The 22,139-nt window shown below is 38.9% G+C and overlaps 1 protein-coding gene across 3 annotated transcripts; it reads left to right on the top strand.

The window, feature by feature from the left end:
- Positions 1–274: 274 nt before the first annotated feature.
- Positions 275–22,047, top strand: STAMBPL1 (STAM binding protein like 1). 3 transcript variants are annotated; one of them, XM_017803866.1, is made up of 11 exons: positions 275–378; positions 11,417–11,611; positions 12,540–12,757; positions 14,127–14,202; positions 15,605–15,700; positions 16,370–16,724; positions 17,301–17,425; positions 18,302–18,439; positions 19,062–19,174; positions 20,696–20,795; positions 21,748–22,047. In XM_017803866.1, the coding sequence occupies exons 2-11, from the start codon at positions 11,528–11,530 to the stop codon at positions 21,802–21,804; spliced, it is 1,362 nt and encodes a 453-aa protein (XP_017659355.1). In that variant the 5' UTR covers positions 275–378; positions 11,417–11,527; the 3' UTR covers positions 21,805–22,047. The 3 variants fall into 3 exon arrangements, with proteins under 3 accessions (XP_017659355.1, XP_017659357.1, XP_017659356.1); XM_017803868.1 differs by lacking the exon at positions 275–378 and adding an exon at positions 528–639; XM_017803867.1 differs by lacking the exon at positions 275–378 and adding an exon at positions 779–855.
- Positions 22,048–22,139: the final 92 nt, after the last annotated feature.

The following is a 22,139-nucleotide window of genomic DNA, read 5'->3' as shown; positions in this document are numbered from 1 at the left end:
CCTGCGTTCGCCGCCGCTCCCTCTCGCCCCCGCGGGGCTGCAGCGGCGGCGACGGCGGCCGGACCCCGCGGCGCAGAGCGGGACGCGGCCACGCCGCTCGCCCGGCGCGGCGCAGGCTCCTCCCTTCGCCCCGCACCGTAACCCGGGCGGCTGCGGCGGCGCAAGGCTCGGCTCGGCGCCGCCGGCACCTGCCGCCCTGCCCGCCGCTCCCGCGCACTGCGCCCGGGGCTCCGCGTCCCGGTGGGGCGAGGCCGGCGGAGCAGAGGGAGGAGGAGGAGGAGGAGGAGGCCCAGGCCGCCCCGCCGCTTCTGCCTCCCCCCGCCCCGCGCTTTGTCCGCGGCAGCCGCCGCGGCGCCGCTCACGCGGATGCCAGACCCGGTAAGCGGCCGTCGCCCTTCCCCGTGCGGGGAGCGCGGAGCTGCCGCGCCGCCGTCTCCCGCCGTCTCCCGCCGTCTCCCGCCGTCTCCCGCCGTCTCCCGCCTCCATCCCGCTGCTCTGCGCCAGCGGCCCCTGCGGGAAGAGGGGGAAAGGGGCTGGTAGCCCTTCCGGAGCCGGGAGGCGGTGGGAGCCAGGGCCGGTAGCAGCTCCCTCCGCCTTGCCGCGCCGGCGTCCCCGGTCCCGTGCCCGCCCCGGTGTCAGGTGCGGCGACCCGCGGAGGCCTGTCGGAAACAGCCCTCCTCCGGGCAGGGCGGAACTTCGGGCGGGAGCGCGGCGGGGAGCGGGAGCGGCTGGCGGTGCGGGGATGCAGCGCGGGCATCGCGGTGCCGCTGGGGGTGTGCGGGAGGCGGGGGGCTGCGAGCCCGGACCGCCTAAAGCTGCTGACTCCGCTACGGCTACGCAAAGAGGTGGTGGCAGGTTGGTGGGGAGCCGAGTCCAGAGTGTTACCATGTTCCAGGGAGAAATCACACTGATAACAATATTCTAGTTTTTTAAATGATTTCCATATACATGTGAAAGATTATCATCGGAATAGAAAGTGAAATAATGTGAAAAAGTAGAAATTGTGTTCGCTGGGTATATGTAACTCTCGGTTTCTGCTCATGTACTTCATTTTGTACCTGCCTCCTTCTGACCTCTGTAGGATCGAAGATGTCCTTCCGAAATGCACGGAGGAATGTAATTCACTCCTCTCGCACAGTCTGCTCTGTTTCAGAAGGGTACCCAAAAGTCTCTTCTGGGGAAATTCCTCTTGGTCTGAAATTATTTTTATTTAATATGCACATGGTTCTGAATACTCAGAGAAGTCATGGGCAGAAAAAACACCACCGTTTACTGAGAATGGGAAGTGGTGAGATTATGAGATCTTGGATGGACAGTAGTTCCGAGGGAGTTCATCCCCAGGTGAAGACCAGCTTTGAGAAAGTTCTGTCTTCACAGAAGTGGGCTTTCTCCTCTTTCCAAGCTAAGGTGCATGACTGTCCAAAGCTGTACTTAGCATATATTGATGAATTGCCTTAGACCATCAGGTCCTAGAAAATAGGACACAGACCCAGAACTTCATGAAATATTCCCAGGAGGATGGAGCCTAAGTTTGTTCCTGTGGGTGCTGCTCAGGCAATATATTGTGTTACTCTGAAACAGGCTGGATTTTCTGACATACTAAAATCATTTCTGCTGGTATCTTGCATGTCTAAGTGCTAAATATTTGAATAACTAAACTGAAGGCCAGTGTTGACAAATCTGGAGTTTCATACATCACAGGAAACTGTAGGAATGTAGGAAGCATTCATCCCAAAGTCTGTATCATTGTTTAGGTACAAATTTCATAGTTGGGGGGGGAGGTTGTTTATAGTATTTTTAAATGGCTACAAGTGCAGGGGAGTTATTTGATAGTGTTACATTTTAAAAGTAGGTTTCAGTATCTTGATCAGTCCTGCAATCATTTGTATTACTTGGTACTGCTATGTAAATACTGAGAAGGCATTTTTCATGTGGTTTTCCTTATGTGCATGAAGCATGCTCAAGTTCAGGCCTTAAGGCATTTTCTGAAGTTAATCACCAAGCTGAGGAAGAGTATAGCTCAAGGTGAGGGGTCATGAAATCTTCAGCTGCTGAGGGAATGGCATGAAGACACAGAGAAAATGTTATATAAAAATATGTACTTGGTTTCTGTTTGCTGGACACGTATGAACAGTGGGTTTTTTCTGGTCTTATCTGACTCCTAAAATTTTATTTTTGCATCAAAGGTTACACCTCCAATTTGTGTTCTTAAAAGTAGTTTGCTGCCACTTAAAGAAAGTCTTTATTTATACAATTTTAATAAAATTAGAACATCTGAATTTTCATGCCAGGAAACATATTTTCTTGTCATAGTTTCCATTATAAATAGAAGTATCAGTCCATAAAAGCAAATGATCTTGCTTGTACAGTTCCTGAATGATCCATATCTAGTTGTTTAGTACTGTTGTTGCATAGAAATCCCTTTTATAAAAATCCAGCATTTTCAATCTTGCACGGCTGATGATGCCTCTTGGTAATGCTGTGAGTCAGTAAGCTCCTCAGACACAACCCGTTGCCTACCACTTCCTACTGGCAGCTCCAGATGACTCACAGTTCAGCACAAAACATACGGAATTACATTATGGAAGCTGTGGGCTCACTACATAATCAACGTAGGAAGTGTCTTCCTCTTTTAACATCTCTGAACCATTGTCAAAAGGCCCTCAGAGATATCTATTGCTCTATGTTGACTTGGAAAAGAGTTTGTATAGGCTGCAAAGATCAATGAACTCATCCTGAACGGAAAAGCAAATAATTTGAAAGTAGACTCAAAGGTAGTCTGCATAGCTTCACTGGGATGAATAGCCTGGTGGCCTGCAAGCGTATAAAATGTTAACCACAAATCATTGCACTCAGCTTTGATATTCTGGATAATTCAGCTGACTGTCAAGCAGCCCTGTGAGCTGACTGTGTTACAGATCACTGTGCTGCTGTAAAACTTGTGCTTAGCATTGTCTATCTTAGCAAACTTACATAAGAGAAATTAAATATTGTAACTATCCCAGTAGAAAAAGTAGTCTAAATTCTCCTCATAGAGCCAGACATTCCTGTTGTTTTTCCCATCTGCTCATAGCATGAGACATCCTGAATCATCTAGGCTAGGGCAGAAGGTCAAAGATTTCATTATGAAATCAACTAACTGTATTATCTTAATATAGGCATCATACTACAGAAACATGCCGGATTAAATGGTAGTTATTTGTATTGGTTGATCACACTTTATCCTGTAGGTAATATTACTATCCATTTCTTACCTGCCCTTTGATTACTTAACCATTAGTGTACAAAACAGTCAGAATCCTTGGAACTAGCGCCCCAAATTATTTTTTCTAGATTTGAGGCCACAAGACAAGCTTCATTCTTTATAACAGGCAATTTAATAGACTTCAGATGAACTGTGAATTTGCATGTCAGAAATGCCGAGTAAATTTGGTTCTCCTTTGTTTTCTAGCCTGTATTATGAACATAAGAAATAAGATGGAGTAGGAATTTGTCATCAGATAGAAATTGCTTGTTGCAACCAGTTATGCAGTTAATTAACAAGTGTCCTTATTAAAGGCTATGGAGTCTGAAAGTGTTCAAAATGAAGTAGGAAATATTGCCAGAAAAGTCATTACCTTTTATAGGAAAACCCAGAAGATTCTTAACCCTCCTAGCCTAGGGGAGGAGAGTTTCTTCTGAGAGAAATAAGACTACAGGCAGAAAAAAACTGTGAAACCTAAGACTTTGCAAGGAATCATGCTTTCTTTGTGTCCTGGAAGTCTATGAAGTTGCAGGCCTCTGTGCTGATTTTTAGCCTCTCATTTGTTTCCCTTAGCAACACAGCTTCTTGTCTTCATGGTGGAAGTTAGTTTTGTCAATGATGTTCTGTATTGCAGGTATCTCCTTTTTTCAGTATTTCAGTTGAATCATCAAAGAACGAATTATATAACAACAGCTATTTCTTTTATTTCTGCCCTCTTGTGGGTTACTGTGCCCTGGTACACTAATTTTGATGGGGGATTGTTGTGGATTTCCTAAAGGAAGGAAGTGGCACTGTTTTTCTACACCATGTCTAGAACATCCTTTTAGTGGGTCACTGGAAAGATGCTGTTCTGTGTTGCATAAGTATATTTTGCTGAATGCCTAAGAAGGCTATTGCTTGTAATCCAAGACATTCTACCATTGGTGATACTTTATGCATTATTTTAAAAATGCTTTTGTGCTGCAACCGAAAGGTGTTACCAAAAAAGGGAGAGAGGAGAGGGATTGTTTCAACGCAAAAAACCTCAAGAGAAAGAACTGTCAGTTCACAAATGCATGTTTGAATGTTCAATATTTCCAGTCCATTTTTCAGGACATTCTCTTAAATATCCTGTAACTAATATTTTTGTAGACAGAGCATATTAATAAATCAGGTAGGAAGCCATCATCAAGATGTACAGCTCAAGTGCATAGGGTTATGTTATAATAGCACAAACATACTAAATGTTGATTTCAAAACAGTCTGCCTAAAAATGAAGGAGAAAATTGTTGAAAGTCAGAGGTCTGCTCTGTGCTTTGAAGGTAGAGGAAAAGGTTGTAGGTTCTGTATTCACATACTCTGTAGGGAGTAATAGTCAGGTTCTTGCATGTGCCATGTTGGATGTTACCTGCATATTGCAGGGGTTTGTCACTCTTACAGACCCAGTAGCAAACTAATTTTATTGACATAGCTACTTTATTCACTAATGTTCATATCTGTGCCAAAAGGAGAACTGTCCCTAGAAGACAGCCAATCAATTATATTCAAGGAATTACATTGACTAACTGCAGTCATCCAAATATTTGCAGACCAACTTTAAAAGCCTTCAAATAATTATTCTAACTTCTTTTTTAACTAAGAGAAAACAGAGCCTCGTGCCACCCACTTTTTCTTTAGATGAAAATAAAGCTCAGTTTTGTGATGTAAGATACAGCACTGAGTGGCCTAACCATATAAGCAAGGCATGGGTTTGGCAGATCTGTGCATGGAGGATCTTCCCTGCATGTGATTTCTCCCTCTCAGCACCCAAGCCAATGAAGGTGCTACTGTCTATACACCACTGACATGGTCTGCAGAGAGACCTCTCGGCGGTGTGCTGGGACATGGTGGCACTGGTCGTTCACCACTGAAAAGCAGGAAATAATCTTGACCTGCTTCTAGGAGAGATGATAGTATAGCTTGGAAGTTGCCTCTGAGAGTTAGGGGAGCTTAGGAGGAGGTCTTAGCAATGCTGTTTAAATGAAGCCATGAAGCTAAGGACCAATGTTAAAGTATGAACCATTACTGAGATGGGCTTTTCTAGAGCCAAGCTTAGTAGCTCCTACTGTGAAGAGCAACTTCTCCATTGAAAGGTGCAGGGTTTTTAGGAAGCTACTCCTCGCAGTACTTCCTTTCATTGAAAGGCCATTCTGTTGGGTTTTGTTGATTGGGTATTTCCTCTGCACAAGAGAATGATCTTGCCATGACATTCAGTGCTTTGCTGGTTTTTTTCCAGAAAAGACTCCTTACTATACCAGCTGAATCACTTGCTGTGATTCTGAATGGTTGTTACAAAAAGCATGTTGACAGATGAACAGGCTGTTTCTTTTTGGAGAGAACCAGCGTTTGCTATTTAGGCTGGTATTTAGCATATTTATATATCAAACTCAAGTGTGTATATAAATTGTTATGTGCTGTGCCAATACATGACCTGGCATTTCAAAAAGAGCTGAGTGAGGTAGATGCCTGTATTTCTAACCTATTTTTCACCACATTCACTTGAACATCCACTTCCAAGTACAGAAGTAGAAGTATCTGCTTCATGGATGACTTATTGGCATGAAACAGTCCCTTACCTTAATCTGGCAATCGCTGACATGCCCTATTTAAAGTTTGCTGAGACAATTCAGTTCCATTATGGGTAATTAAAAGGTGTTATTTGCACTTACTAATTTGGCTGTTTTAATGAGAACTGGCCTCTTTATGGTTTGAGCTGCATCTTTATTCTAGGATTCTGTAATCATCACACTTCCTAGAATAGTAAATTGAAGTCTGACTGTGTTAACTTCTCATGACAATATTAAAACAAGCTTTTTCATGCCATGGGATGAATGCAGAAAAGTTCTCTCAAAAGCAGTTTGTAAAAAGTAGAACTATACCACATTTTAGCTCCTATGTTAGCAAGTATTTCTAGATATACTGTAAGGATCCTGATCCCAATGTACTGAATGATTTTTGTGGGAACCTCATCTGGTCTTTACATTCCACCAAAATATCAGACAAAAGGATGAGAAATTCTGAAATAATCCGCTATTAAAAATATGCAAAGAATAAATCATTGCATAAGTAAGCTCCTGGTATTCTTAACAGAACCTAATCTTTGAATGAAAAAAGTGCTCTGGAAAATTTTACCAGTGATCTCTTTAATGCAGCTTTGTAGTAAGACCAATAGGCAAAATATTGACAAATGTTGATGGCAGCAGTGAAGTCAGTGTTATGAATAATTCCCTTAGAATTTAAAAATGTTACAAAGAGGAAACTAATATTTCAAATTAACTAATAACAATGTTTCAAAGTAATCTTAAAAAGTGAAACTAAGTATTAAACTAATATTTATTGAAATTAGTCAGTTACTTGTTTAAAAAAATCCAAAAAGCTGATTCAACATTTAAAAGCCTTTTCTGAAGAACTGAAGAAGGAAACGCAGCTTCCAGATGATCACAAGGTGTTGAAATTCAGTCCTCACAGTCTGCAGTCAGCTATTTTCTGTGAGGTCCTGACACTCTGAGCTCCTCTTTGTGCCCGTGTCCTCTCCAGAAGGTTGGAGCACACAGCTCCCGCTGGGGTGCCGCAGTCACTGTGTGCATCCTTGGCCAGGGCGTGGTCCCGCTTGGCTTTGTTGACTGTGCTGGTACAGTCGTCTCACTCAGTTGGGTTGTATCAGTGAAGGACACACCGTACTAATCAGACATCTCAGAGTCTGTCATAGCAAGGTGTGAAGACAGATACAAGCTCCTTCTGCCCAGGCTGTGAGCTGCTCCACTGAAGGCATTGCAGACACAAACTGCAACTTAAATAGCTCATAATGCACTCGAGCTGATAAGCCTTGCTGTGCAGCCACGTGTACCACCCTCACTATCACACCGCAGATAGGAAGCTTGGAAAATTAGCAGGGCTGTGCCTCTTGGGCTCTGAGAACAGGCAGGGTGGCTCATTTGTCCACATCCATCCTGCCAATTGTGTGAAACATCATCATGCAGCAAACTGTGAGGGCATTGGAGAACTTGTGATGAATTGTGACATTATACCTCTCAGAAAAGCACAAGAGTTTGTGCATGCGTTCCCCAGATCTTCTCATACCACCTCTGTCTTATTAGCCTACTCCTAAGGTACTTGATATGTCTTGATATATTTATTCTGTCTTCATGTACTACTATTTGCATATACTTTCAGTTGAAATTGCTCTCTCTGCTTTTCACTTCCCTGGTGCTTGGTACCATGCTTGTTAGCCCGAACAGAAAAATGACTTTCAATGCCATTTAAAATGTCGATTTTCTCACTTTGCACTGTTTCCTGTGGCTGAAGGGTTTGATTTAATAAAGCTGGATTTTTCAAGGATTAATACATAGCATTAATAAGATGGATCATATAGGAAAACAATGGTTTTTGAGGAGGAAATGGGATTTGGTGAGGAATGCTATACCAATGAAATCAAGAAAAGTTTTTTAACTGTTGAATGGATGTTAAATGATTATATTCTGGTAATGACTATCAGAAAACTCATAATTAGAAAAGATTTGAATGACAAATGTCCAGGCATTTCTTCTCAAACAAACATTACTTAAGTCAATCTAAGTTAATTTGAAATGCCTGAATTAGCAAAGCAGAAAAATGCATCTTTACTCTTGGAGTTTAGAGCACTTTACAGTCTAATAGCCTAAGACAGCTCCAAGCTAGTGTTGCTATTTGTCCCCTGTGATTGTGGTTGGAGTATAGTTCACTGTATTAGCATAACTATTTTGTATATTTGAGTATAATTAGTTATACAGAGTGGTTGGGTATTTGAATTTATCTTTGCTCTTGTAAAGTAAAATATAAGTTTATTGTCAGAAAACATGTCAGGACTGGGCAATTTTTGTAGGTGCTATACAAGCTCTTATGGTGTCTTTTCAAAGTCAGTTTATATCAGTCTAGGACAGCACTGCCTCAGAAAGGAACTAATCTGTTTTGCTGGCTTCATGGTTCTGCCTCCTCCTTTGCATTTTGATTTTGAGAAGAAAGTAGTTAAGTTTAAAAGTCCATTTAATTTTGATTTGGATCAGCTCCAACTTGCCTTGAAGTCACTGGAGCCAACAAAATTAGAATACAAAGAAGCATGGTGAGGGTGAGGTGAGCCCCTCGGCAGTGTCATGCCCTTCATCTGGCTAAAGGTGACTGTGAGGCTGTGCCGTGAAGAACATTATGCACAGAGGCATTCCAGGGAGCTGGCACACATGCCTGTGGTGGTGTTTTCAGTAAAGCTTAACTTTCTGCATTTTAATCATTCATTATCCTGCCAGTGTGTCCACATATAATATATTGAAGTGCTGTCATAAGACAGCCAGAGTTCTTTTTAGAATTTTTTTCTTAAGTTACACTGCCGCCTGTAATAGCTAGTATATTTGAGTCTTATTTGAGGTTTTGGTAAAAGTGATACAAATTCATCTTAGTATTTCTTCTTTATTTGCAATGTCTGGTTTTTAAAGTGTTCCTGAAGCTAAATTTAAAAAGTCTGTTTCCTCTTTTATTTGTGGCCATTCTTCTGCTAAGCTCTTGCACTGTGACTGGTCATATGCTCTGTGCAGAGCTTCTTCATCCTTTCCAGGCTCTGAGGAAGTGTGAGTTTCTGCTATTACCAGATGTCTCCTCTTTAAAATACCCACTCTTACACTTTTAAAATTAATGCTATTACTATTAATGCTTCTTTAGCTTAAAAATTCACTGAATTAACTTATGTTTATAACTTTAATATTAGAGGAAACCAAGTTGACAAATATTTGCAAGTAAAGGGTTCTGTGATGTCTCCCTGTGCCATTTTTAAAGAGATTTTGACTGGGGAATACCATAGGCTTCTTTAACAAAGATCTCTTTGGGAATACTGGCTCCCCAAAACCAAACCAAACCACTAATTAGTGGTTCTTGTTTGCCACTTGCTGCACCAACTTTTTTCCACTTGCCTACCAGCTCGGCTGAGAGGTCTTCAAGCAGTGGTGATAGTTGAAAGAAGTATTTGATCGATATCCTGTGTCCTCAGTAGGGAAGCATGAACAGTGTCTTCAATGTCCATTTCCTCACTAGACTTTGGTGAAAGTCTGTTGAGAGAGAAAGCCTTGAAAAATGGTTTTCTTGCTCAGAAGCTGCTAACTGAAATAAGGAATTGAGCAGAAATGCATTTCTGCTGCTTTACTTCTGAAGGAAAAATTTTTGTTATATGTTGAGTGACTAGAATATTTTGCAGTTTGTCATGCTTGGATGCATACTTTAGACCAAATCCAACTTTTCATTCAGGTGTTGTAGATGTCACAGTTGCTTCTAGGGGAAATAAAATAAAAAATCCAAAAGTAATGGATAAGAGAATGGATAAATAGTTTTAAAATATATGCTTTTTAGCTCCTTTTTTTTTGCTCATTTATTTGTTTGATTTGGTTTTCAGTTTTTGTTCCTGAGCTCCACAGATCATATGAATGCAGTCTCTCACTGATGATTTCATTTCTGCTTAGAGTCTGAGCTGCATAGGCAGAAGATTAACATGAGCTCTGCACTGGCCAAGCTTTTAGCCCTCTCCTTTCACAGTCTACCACATCTCCAGTGCTTCAGCTGAAGGAGGGCTTCAGGTGGAACTAGGTGTAAAGCAGAATATTTCCTGGAGTAGGCTAAAGCAAAAATATTTCATTATTGTTGTCCCACAGGGCCTTTCCACAGTTTGTGAATAGGTAATGAGTAGGCTCTCCTGCCAGGCTGATCATTTATGCCAGAGCTCCACGTATATAAAATTGAATTGTTTAGAGAGCAGTTTCCATTAGCACAGCAACCACAACTAAGATTGCTTTCTTGGGTGTGTAAGCTATGTTCCGTTTTTTTTGGTTACAAATGGTGCAAACAGTTTGAATACCTAAATTTCCAAAAAGCAGGCCTTGAAATTGAATTCACATATCTGTGACATACCTTATGATGAGAATAAAAATCTTGAAAATGAAAAACATTGGTATAAAGGCAGTCAAGAATGTACTCATTGAGATCAGGAGGTCATACATAAAATTGGAGTAAGATTGATTCAATAAGGTGGAATGAATACACCATTAAGGGCTTTTACAAGTAAAAGAGGACGATTCTGACTATTCTAAATAAAGTCTATTACTTAAATGAATTTAATGTCTCCTATAATACTTGCACTAATGGTTAAAGTTTAGGACTAATCTAATAGATACTGTTGGTTTGGGGAAAAAATGAGGAAGACACAAATATAAAAATCAATACTTGAGAAATACAGCCAGCTAAAAACACATTAGGGTTGTTTTTCTCTAACCCAGAGTCCTCTGGCCTCTAGAAAGAGGTAGGCTGAGAAAATATCTTTGCTGAACCCACTCTATGCTTTTACAGAAGCATAAGCATATTTATTGCAACTTACAAAGTGCCTTCGACATTCAAGATCAAATCTGTTTAGACTGAGTGCACAGAAGGGAAAAAACACACTAGAAACTTAATTTTCACATTTCCCGTGTAATTTAAATAATTCATTCCTCTTTCAGTGTTGGGTTTTTTGGTTTTGGTTTAGTTTTGGTCAGGTTTTTTTCTGAAGACCACAACACCTAAATACTTGTCTTAACTTGTTCAAAGCTGTGCAAGGAGCAGTTATTATCAGTTGACTCATCAGAGTTCATCATATTTTGAGTGTTTTTGAAGTCAGCAAGCTGTGCAGGTGGAACACATGGTGCTTGAAGTATTTTCTCTGCTTTATGTTACTGATACGAGTTTGTTTGTAAAATTTTATTTTTAATTACAGGCTTAGCAGGAAATAAAGATGCCAGATTCACACTGTTCATCAAAACATATGCTCAAGGAAGCACAGATTCTGTGATTAGTCCTCGAACTTCTGAGTTCTTCACTTAATGCTTGAAAGTTGGGCGTTTTTTAAGTTGCTGTAAAAATTGTAAAAATAATTTGTTATATCATGTTCAAATCCACTGTAATAACATTAGTGCAGGTCAGCTAGTCCACAACTGCACTGAAGCCCCCATGCATTCCCAGTTAAAATTCTAGATGCTTGGTGAGTTCTAAATTGTTATTAAACGTGGAAGTACTGTGTCATCAAAGTAATGAGTGAGTGCTGGCGTGCAAACTTATGTGACATTTGAATGTATTTCTAATCTGAATGACTTGTCTTATTTTTTCCAGCACACAACCACAATCAACATATTTATTTTCAAGTTTCCCTTGGGCTATTAAACCCTGAGACATCTGGTTGCAAATATTGAGCGCTGGATTGATACTGCCCTTTTCAGTCAGATGGAGACTTTGGAGGAAAAGAGCAATCTCCTTGGTTTGCAGGCAGACAACAGCATGGAACAACCATTCACTGTCAGCTCATTGGTGTGTATTACAAAGAAATGCTTCAGTGGCTGAGCAACTCCTCTTTCAATTAGAAATCAGTTCAAGAGAGCTGTTTAGCAATGTTGGCTGTCAGCTCCATGGGTCTCTTTCTGCATGCTGCCAGTTCCTCCCACATTCTGCCTGGTGGTTTTGTTGGAATTCTTTTTTATTTCTATATGCGTGGTTTATGGGGTTTCAGCAATCAGGTTTTTAAAAAGTTGAAATGGACATTTTGAGTAGAAAGAGTAAAAAATTTCATCAAAGTGAGAGGAAACAACTTGCACTAGCCAATTACTGAGCTACTTAACAGGAAAGTAATGACTACAATAAGCAGCTATGCTTCTTCTTCAGTAGTTAGTTCTAACTTATTTAGTGGCCTCCTTTAAAATTGGAAATGAAGATTTGAAGTGAGCTGTTGACTGAATCAGGGGAACTTATTACTCTTTGTTACCTGAAATATTCCAAGCAGTCAAAGCTATACATCATGTAATAGGAATCTGAGTATTCAGGACCTCCATCAAATTATTTCAATTATTTCAATAATTTCAATACTTAAGACAGACCCTTGTAGAATTCATGTGCGGGGCATTCTAAAGGGTTCTATTGCCTTTGGTAATTTCTATAGGGGGTTACTTGATTTTATCTTTTTTTTTCTTTTTTTTTTTCTACAGGGGTTTTCCTAATTTTGTCTTTTTTTGGGGGGAAGGGGAAAGGGGGATGAGATCACTTTTTATTTTAATTGTAATCACAATTTATTTTTCAACTGAGAAACATGTTAGAATGTTTCAGCTGTGGCTAGCAGTGGGGAAAGCAACGCCTGTTATGAGAAAAAAATTAGCTGAAGATTTCCCTTGAGCTTCTTGACTGAGACCGCTTACTGAAAATGAAACGGAATATTCTCTTTGCTAACCAGTCTGTTCCTTTTCAGAAAAAGCTAGTAGCTATTCCTGACCACACAGACATCTCTGTGACTCCAGAAGAGAGAGTACGTGCCTTAAGCAAACTTGGCAGCAATATCACAATCAATGAAGATATCACTCCGCGCCGCTACTTTAGGTCTGGAGTAGAGATGGAGCGAATGGCGTCAGTGTATATGGAGGAGGGAAACCTGGAGAACGCTTTTGTTTTTTATAATAAGTTCATAACGTAAGAAACCAATTGTAGTCTTTACAGCTTATAATTCTGAGTGAACTGAAATAGAGAGCTGCAGTGAAAAGCCCTTTAGATGAGGAGAAAATTGTTCAGTGTGTTCTTGCAGAATGACTTTGTTCTCTGGAGGTCTTTATGCTAAGCACAGGCTTTGTTAAAATTGCATCTCACCTGTATGGTAGTCCTACCCATCTCTTAACTGCTAGGCATGAACTAACCTAATGTACAGAGGTTGGAGTTTACTGTGCAGGCCATACCATGAGCACTGTTGCCCACAGATTATTCTGTATATATCAGCATGTTGGTTAAATACAGTGTCTGACTTACAAAGCGATGTTTAGATAAGATTTCTGAGCCTTTAGTAGTTATGCCCTATGAGTGTCTACTGATCTTAAAGATGGTAGTATTGCACAGCACTTTAAAAAATGAAAAAAAATGGCTTTTTGCTTATTTTTCACTTTTCTTCCCCAAAAGGATCAAGTTTGTTACAGGAATAAATGCAAAACCTATAATATATGTTCATTGTGTGATTATTCTCCCCACTGCAAAAAACCAGTTCTGACCAGCTTTCATTACAACTCTCAAAATAGACAGCCAAAAAATATATTAGTGGCAGATTTAAATGTTTAACCTAGCTAGTTTTGCTGTAGTATTGCTTGGTTTGTTTTATTACTTCTGAAAGGTTTTTTTTAATATGCATATTCTAAAAGTTTTATAATAGGAAACATCCTTCCTCCCTCCTTATTTTCCTCATGCTCTGAAAACTAGACCAAACCTTTCTTATCCCACTTGATTTTAAATTTATCTGTGTCCATAAAAAGAGGGTCTAGAGGTGATCATTGTGCAACTTGCTGAAAGAATGATAGCAACTGTATATTCCAAACTCTGTGCAGTTGAGTGTTGCCATAATTTATCTGTCAGGTAGCTGTGCAGCTTGGTCTGGTAAAAATAACTGCTTTAATGATAGTCAGTGTCACATTCTTTCTTTAAGGTTCAGCATTTTGGCTAAGAATAGATAAAGACAGTAGGAATAGTATTTATTAACGCTGAGTGGAGGGTGCTTTTCATGGATATTTTTAGGTGCTGCCTGCTAGTTAGTCTTTTTTTTTTTTTAATCCAACCCACTACTAATGAAAGCCAAACTATATATCAGATGTGGAAAATAATCTCCTGTCTTTATCCTGTGTGTCTCATGCAGATCCATACAATAATGTGTTATTTTAAACATGTGTGTAGAAACCTGCTCCAAGTCATCTGGAATTCAGTGTTTAACAGTTATGTGAAACTGATTTTTCTGCCAGCATAAAAGCTATTATGGATATTTCTCTGAATTCTGAGGCAAACACATGCATGTTTAATTTTCTAGATTATTTGTAGAAAAGCTGCCCAGTCACCGAGACTATCACCAATGCGCAGTACCAGAAAAACAAGATATTATTAAGGTAGGGTTATGGTTTCCTGGCATTTAAGAAATGTTTTGCACAGAATCTTTCAGTTTTTTCCCAGCACTCCTTTTTCCCCCATGCACACATAGTCCATGGCAGCCACCACAGCTTGAATTTCTGATACCTTTCTCCACTAGCCATTCATGTTTTATTTTGGTTTAATTATTTGATCATTACTGGAAATTAAATTATCAGTCTAAAAGGTGAATGAGAATGGTTGCTAGGTTGTTGGAAACTCAAATACATCTATTTCTGAAAGTTTACATATTAAAAATACAGTATATTAACAGTACTTAGTTTGATTCTGGTCCCAGTTATGTGCATGGATAATGGTCCAAGCTAATAATTGCAAACAGAGGGAGAGATATGTGGCATTACTGGTGTCTGTGCAGTATTTGCTTATTCTGCTAAATAAGCAAAATATATTTTTGCTTTCTTTATTACCAAATATATATTTACATAGTTTTTTTCCCTCCATTTCTATACAAAATAGTTTTACTTGGTTTTTTTCCCCCTCTAGAAAATGAATTTCAAATGTAACCTTATACTGAGCTTTAAACAGCTGGAGTTGCCCAGTGAGAATTGTTAGAAGGAGCACAATTGTCTCTTGCTTCATGCTCCCATATTTGCATGCTTTTTCTGCTGCTAAAGCTGAGTGTTATAGTCAAAATCAAAACGCTTTATGCCCAAGTTTTGACTGTGGCCACAATCTAGGGAAAACATCCCTACTGAGAAGGGGCATCCAACATGTCTCCCCTATGGCACTCAGCAGGATTAAGCAAATGGTCTCTTTCCCTTCCTTGCCTACAGCCCCTGAATTATTTTGTAGTAGCCTTCACATTAGTAGAAAACACTGGGCATTGGTTTTGTTTTACAAACGATATTGTTTTGTCTTCCAGGGCTGTCACAGTAAGCTACAGGGCTCTTCAAAGAAATGGTGGGTTTTTTTCCCCACCTGGAAACAGCCATATTTAGACGTATTTATGACCAGGAAGTCAATGTGATGATCCTACCTGAAACTTTAAAAGTTGGCCTTAGCTTTTTTTATAAATTACACCTGCAACAAAAATGTTAGTCACCACACTCTGTTTGTTTAAGCAAAACAGAGATAACAGATTGCTATTAAAAGAGCTGATCTTTCCTTGAGAAGTAGCCATGTCACACCTTTCACTAATATAAATTAATATAACTTTATTGAAATCAGTGTACTATAGAAGTTTCATAAACTGATGATTTAGTATGTATTTCTTCCTTTTTTTTTTTTTCCTGGGAGAAGAGCAGGGGTTTTTTCTATTTTGTATTTTTTTAAATCTGTTACAGCTGAGTTTGTTTTCCAGGTAGTTCTTTTAAAAAATGAAAAGTAAACTTACCTATCTTTCTCCCCCATTCCACTCCAAAGAAATTGAAGGAGGTTGCATTTCCACGGACAGATGAATTGAAAAGAGATCTTTTAAAAAAATACAACTTAGAATACCAGGAATACATGCAAAAAAAAGTAAGTTTTATATGGTTATTAAATAATGGTTTGCATGAATATTTTTCTGTCATATGAAACTTAAAAATTAAGCAGTAAAATGCCAGGTCTGCAATAACCTAATAATTTTCTGGGCTGATTAGTAATGACTTTTCATTTCTTCTTTAGAATCAGCTTGTCCTTTGAAAATAAGTGATGCAAGTGTGTGCTGGGAAATACATAGCCTGTGATATTTACTTAATAACTGTCTACAAATATCTGGATAGGTCTTTGGTGCACTGATTCTGTTTTATAAAGAGGATTCAGCTGATATTTATATCAGTATGTGGAAAAAGTCCCTTGAATCCAATTATGCTCAAGTTTGAATTGAGTCTCTAAGTAACTGTAAATACCAGCATCTTGTGTTTTGAAGTCACTGAAAACAGGATTTACAGTTTAAAAACTTGTCTTGGAAAAAGCATCTGAGAAAACATGTATTTTTCTTTCCCTCACTTAAATACTTATTATCTTTTCCTTACTACCTTTGGGGGGTATAGTTTTATTTTCCAGTTCAGCAAATAGGTTCCAAAAGACTACATTTTTTATGACAGGATTTGATGGCTTTATTAAACTGCTAGATTGCTGCTTTGCTTTCATTTTCTGTAACTTTTTCTATGTTCTGAGAATGCCATTATATTGCATATGTTTCAGAACAAATGTAACACTGAAATTCTGAAGAAATTAGAGCATCAAAAGCTCATAGAGGCAGAGAAGAAACGAATTGCACATATGAGGCAACAGCAGCTTGAATCAGAACAGTTTCAATTCTTTGAGGATCAACTTAAGAAGCAAGAACTAGCTCGAGATCAGAAAATCAAAGAGAGTGTGGCTATGTCTGAACAGATAGACGGAAGTATGCTATCTTGTATTTCTGTACCAGAGAACAATTCCCTATCTACTGCAGTGCTTGAGAAAAAAGAGAGGAGCGGCACATCTGGCTGTGCTGGACATTCACCTCCAGTAAACCGGGTCTTAAAGCCAGCTGCTACTCTAAGTGCTGTTCAGAGTAAGTGCAGAGATTTCTTTTTTCCCCTATTTTTTTTTATCTATGTGCATATGTATTTATTCACTGTGAGGATTTCCATAGGGAAATGAACATTAATCGATTAGTGTACACACAATAGTTCTCTATAGTTTCTTTATTTTAAGAGAGGACATTAGTTACAGTTTCACATTTTCCAGTTGAGTACCAATGAATGGATCTAGAAAGTGAGACTTAGTGTTCCTCTGGAATGAAGTCTGAATCTTGCCATGGGACTTCAAGGGAGCAGAGGCAGAACCTGCAGTGGTTCACTCTGAAGAGTCCTGGCCTGGGAGATGATATCAGCTCACTGTCACCTCAGGGACAGGCTAGTGAGCATATCTTACGGGCTGGCCACTTCAATTTAGATGAAGTGCTTGTTCTGTAGATTTATTCTTATTAGAAATCTATGATGTGGTAAATATAATTCTTTAACCTTTAATAATAGAATATAATATACTTTGTGTACTTCCTTATTTTAAGGATCTTCACTGTGTAAGCTGTAGTTGCCTTTTTATCTCTCTTTCTCTTTTTTTTTTTATTTTTTTTATTATGGGTTAGCTCAACTGGCTGAAGCGCTCAGAGGTGTCATTTTGCCCAGGGATCTCTGTCACAAATTTCTGCTGCTAGCAGAGGCAAATACAGTAAGAGGAATAGAGACATGTGGAATTCTCTGTGGAAAACTGGTACAGTTTAATGCTCACATCTGTATGGGGAAGATGTATTTGATTGTACTGTGTTATCCTGTGATGTATTGATTTCAGAGTAGATCTAAATGATCAGTCTTTAATGTAATTAACTTCATATTATAATCTGAGTGATCACTTCAGCGTTGTGGGCTTGCTTTACTGGGAAAACATCTGATCAAAGTACTCTGTTGTTATAAAATGTAGCAAGTTTTTCAGCTGGTGTACAACACAGGCTTTTGCGAGTACTTTCTCTGGCATTCATCTAAGGTAAGTGAGGTTTAGTTACAGGACAATGAAATATAAAGACTGCTAGAATCCACTGGAGTCATCAAATTCATAGTGCCACAACAAAAAAGAAGAAGAAAATCCCCCTATCAAACTGTAGAACATCTGATTTTCAGTCTGGTTTTTTTCCCTTTGACCTAGATAACACTTAATGTCCTTCAGAGCAGGAAAAGATGTCATGGCTGATGCTGGCATCCAAAGAATTTTAAAGATGATCTCAAGTGTATTTGAATTGTATGGAGAGAAAGAATAGCAACAGTAATCATGTTCCACGTTTCACAGAAAATAATTATAGTTTTCTCAAACCTCTTGTATGTTTTTAATTATTTTAAAGGATAATCTTTTCACAGTGATCTCTGAGAATATTTCAATACAACAGTCTCGTGTTGTGACTAATGCTACTCTGTATGCTTTTATAATAAAGTGCTGAGGCATATTTTCAGGTGCAGTGTGTTAGTAGAGCCACACTGGAATCAGTGGAGCCCATCCTGTTTTGTTTTAGCTGATAGGCTGACATCTTTCAGATTCTGATTCAGCATTTATTCATTAGTTCGTTTGTTCTACTCTAAGTCAATGTTTGTTTTACAGACACATAATGAATTTACTATTACACATGTAATAGTGCCAAAGCAAACTGCAGGACCAGACTACTGTGACATGGAGAACGTGGAAGAATTATTTGGTATTCAGGATCAATATAATCTCCTCACTTTGGGTTGGATCCATGTACGTATGATTCATAAATTCTGGCTTTTCTATATTGGCTCTAAATACTGTGTGAAAAAGAAACCTGGAAATAACTTAAGAAACAACTGGAATAATCCAAATGAATTTGCTTACTTAGTTCTAATTGTAGTGATGTAGATGAGCACTAATGTTGTCCACAGAGTATTTCTTATTGCAGTTGAAGCATCCTGTTGACACAATGGGCCTGCTTTTGCCAGTGCAACTTTTGTTTATATTTAGGGGTATTTTATTACCTTCTAATGCTGTATTCAAAAGTTGGGGAGGGGAGATATTGTGTTGTTGAAACTTTATATTCATTTCGCTCTTAGGGATTTTGTACAGTCAAGGAATTTCCCTTTGTCTTGTGCTTTTTCATTCAACCTTTCCCTCCCTGTGATCAGAAAACTGCTTATGTACCTGACTCTGAATGTGCCTCCATGAATCTCATCCTGAAGAGCCACCCTAACAATAAAGAATCCGGGTTAATAAGAACTTAAGAAACCAACCTGAGAAAGTACTGATGCTTTCACTTGTCACAAATTATTGTTCCTTCTTGAATTTATGTTGACCTTGATCTATAAGAATTATTTCATGATGTTGAGTTTTCCTTTTCTTTTTCTAGACACATCCAACACAAACTGCATTCTTATCCAGTGTTGATCTTCATACTCATTGTTCTTATCAGCTAATGTTGCCAGAGGCCATTGCAATTGTTTGTTCACCAAAGCATAATGAGTGAGTTCTGATTTTTTTTAAGTAATATTTAGATATTTTTCCCTGCTCCTTCTCATAAAATTTGATCAAATGCAAAGAGTACATGCCAGCTCAGATAAAGGGCATGAATATTGAGTTGAGTGTTTTCTGTAAGTAGCTCAGACTTGCATTTCAGTCAGTCCCTACACACACCATTGTTTCTGTTTTCTCTCTCCTCCTCCCTTCCCAGACCCAGGTTTAAAATTTTGTTTATTTTTATATTCTGCTCAACAAAGTAGTAGGGACAAGAGCTATTCTTCTGGAGTCCTCATTGTCAGTGGCCTACCACAGATCTATCTTCATTCTGTCTAGTTAAAGAAGTGGAGAGAAATTAGGCATCTTTCTCTAGAATTATATGAAAATTGCAGTTTGCAAAGCAGAAGGATAAAGATTACTTTTTTTTGATAATAAAAGTCTATTTTTCTATTTCATAAAATATAAACAACATATATCTGAAAAAAAATATAGAACTGTGTAAATATTAATGTGAAGGTTTGTAATGGAACATTTTGCCCAGAGAGGGTGTGAACTCTTAATCCTAGGAGATATTCAAAACCTGACTGAACATGGACCTGGCAACCTGCTCGGGGTGATTCTGCCAGAGCAGGGGTGTTGAACTAGACAATCTTCAGAGGTTCCTCCCAGCCTCATCAATTTTCTGATTCACCTTTGGTGTGCTTGGCATTTCAAGGCACCAGTGCTAACTCCACTGTTTAGACTGTGCATTTCTTCAACCTTTTTTTCTGGCCTTCTGCCTCTTTAGATGGCTTCAATGAACCCTGTCCTGGATACCTAACTTCCTATATGGGCCATTCAGGTAGCAGAGCTGTGAATAAAGATTGAGTGGCAAGAGCACAAGCGCTAGGCTTTGTAACCTTGAGCATATCTGTATACCTTTTCAAATTTCTGATCTTCCGAACTTCTTTCACAGTTTATGCTGATACCCTGTAGCCAACTCTAACTGTAACATTTATTATGAGGTGCTGTCCTGCAGTTAATAGGTATCAATTTTCTTTACAGAATGGTGGAGGTTCTAACATTTTATTCAATACCAAAAGTATTAGCTCACACATGTGCAGCAGTGCATTTTCTAATGCTTTGCATTACATGATTACCTAAAGGAGTGGTAATCACCACTAGTCATTTAGACAGATAGCTTAAAGGCTGTTTTAAGTTGCCCTGGGTGAAATGCAATCCAGAACACCTAAGTTTCTGTATGAACTAGCCTTAGCCCTCGGTAGGCTAACCTGCTGAATGGAGTAGCACCACTACTGTGATTCTTTTTCTAACCCCTTCCCTTCATCATCTCTTCCTTTATAGGAATGCAACTCCCTTTGGTTTAAAATACCTTTAAAAATCCAACTCAGCCTGAGCTCTTGTGTATCGAAGGTCACCAAGTGCCATTCTGTTGTCCTTCTCTTAAGCTAAGCCATTTGTGTGTGAAACCTTGGACATGTATTATGGGAGCAGTGTGTAACGGGAGTTTCTTGTTTTGCTTTCCAGCACCGGCATCTTCAGACTTACTAATGCTGGCATGCTAGAAGTATCTGCTTGTAAAAAGAAGGGATTCCATCCACATACAAAGGACCCTAGGTTATTTAATGTAAGTATATAATCCAACACGGTTTTGACTATTTAAATTCTTGCCCATAAATCTGCTATAAGCAGAAATCACATGTCCTCGAGGTTAGATTTCTTAAATAACTTTCCTGCTGTCTTAATGTTTCATTACCCTTAGTTGACTGACTAAGGTGGACAGCAGGAGACTGCTTAAGCAATCAATAGCAGCCATGAAATGAGTGTTACATGCTGCCATTTAAATGGTGGCTAACCAGAGGCAGCTACCATCAGTCAACACTTCTTGCCTGCTGCTTTCTGAAGGAGCAAAAACTACATTTTCAAATGGGAGTTATTCCTGAGCTCTTCAGTTTTTAAAGAAAGAATCAGTTCTGTTCATCTCTCCAACTGTAGTGTCCCAACAGAACATCCCAGCTGCTAAAAAGTGCAGCTATGAGTAGGTTAAGCCCTATTTCTTTCATTGCCCATAATTTTCCCCTGGCTACCATATCTTTTGATAATAACAACTATGTTGTAATAACATAGTAAGCTATATGTATGGCTCAACAGTAGAGTCAGTCAGAGTTGTCTTCCAGATAACAGTAATATTTCTTATAAGTCTTTGAATAATTAAGAATTTGGGGTTTTTAAGTAGGCCTCACTTTAAATACAGAAGCATCTCATATAGCTCAAAATAAAGTGATCAAATACAGAGAAGTAATGCTGAGAGACAGTGGAAATTACTTTGTTGTCAGACTTTCTGAATGTCAATATTAGTCCTCAAAAGAAGGAGAAGTTGAGGTTCTTTGTTTTGTTCTGTTCTTTTATTGTTCATTATAGAGGTAATGAGAAGGTAGTCCAGCTCTGAAAAATGTTAAGATTTTTTGTTCCAAGTGGGCCCTTTTCACTGGTCCTTTACAAACCTGATTCATGAATGAAGTTACTGGCTATTTTACTGAAACTGATTTCTGTCAGTAATGGGTTGACTTCTTCTGCAGCCATGTACCCATGTGGTTGGGAAAGACATAAAGATAATTGTGCTGGATCTGAGGTGATACGGATGGATGATATTGATGTTGTTCTACAAAAGGCCAAAACAGAAAAATGGATTCCTGTTTTTCCTACATTTTCAGAAATTACTTTTATATTTATACATTTTAGATTGAATAGTTTGATATTTATTGCTGTAGCCTGTTTTGGAGTTATTTTGTTGCTCTGTCAAGGTGGTCTTCAGTGGCATTACCCCTGAATCTGTAAACAAACCTCACCTATAAAACACAATAAAATGAACTTCAAACAACAGTAACTGTGTTGAAATAAATAATGTTTCTTTTATCACTTGCTGGAATTAATTGACTTCTGAGAATCAGAGATCTTTAACAGTTGTTGG

The sequence above is a fragment of the Lepidothrix coronata genome, unplaced genomic scaffold, assembly GCF_001604755.1.
Source record: "Lepidothrix coronata isolate B3197 unplaced genomic scaffold, Lepidothrix_coronata-1.0 Scaffold8, whole genome shotgun sequence".
In the NCBI taxonomy this organism is placed as follows: Eukaryota; Metazoa; Chordata; class Aves; order Passeriformes; family Pipridae; genus Lepidothrix; species Lepidothrix coronata.
The sequence above is the reverse complement of the archived record's forward strand: the minus strand, read 5'-3'. Positions and strand labels throughout refer to the sequence as shown.

Coding starts and splice junctions, on each gene's coding strand:
- STAMBPL1 (XM_017803866.1), top strand. CDS start 11,528: ATGGAGACTTTGGAGGAAAAGAGCAATCTCCTTGGTTTGCAGGCAGAC. Junction 16,725..17,300: donor TACTCTAAGTGCTGTTCAGA/GTAAGTGCAGAG, acceptor ATTATGGGTTAG/CTCAACTGGCTGAAGCGCTC. Junction 19,175..20,695: donor TGTTCACCAAAGCATAATGA/GTGAGTTCTGAT, acceptor TTTGCTTTCCAG/CACCGGCATCTTCAGACTTA.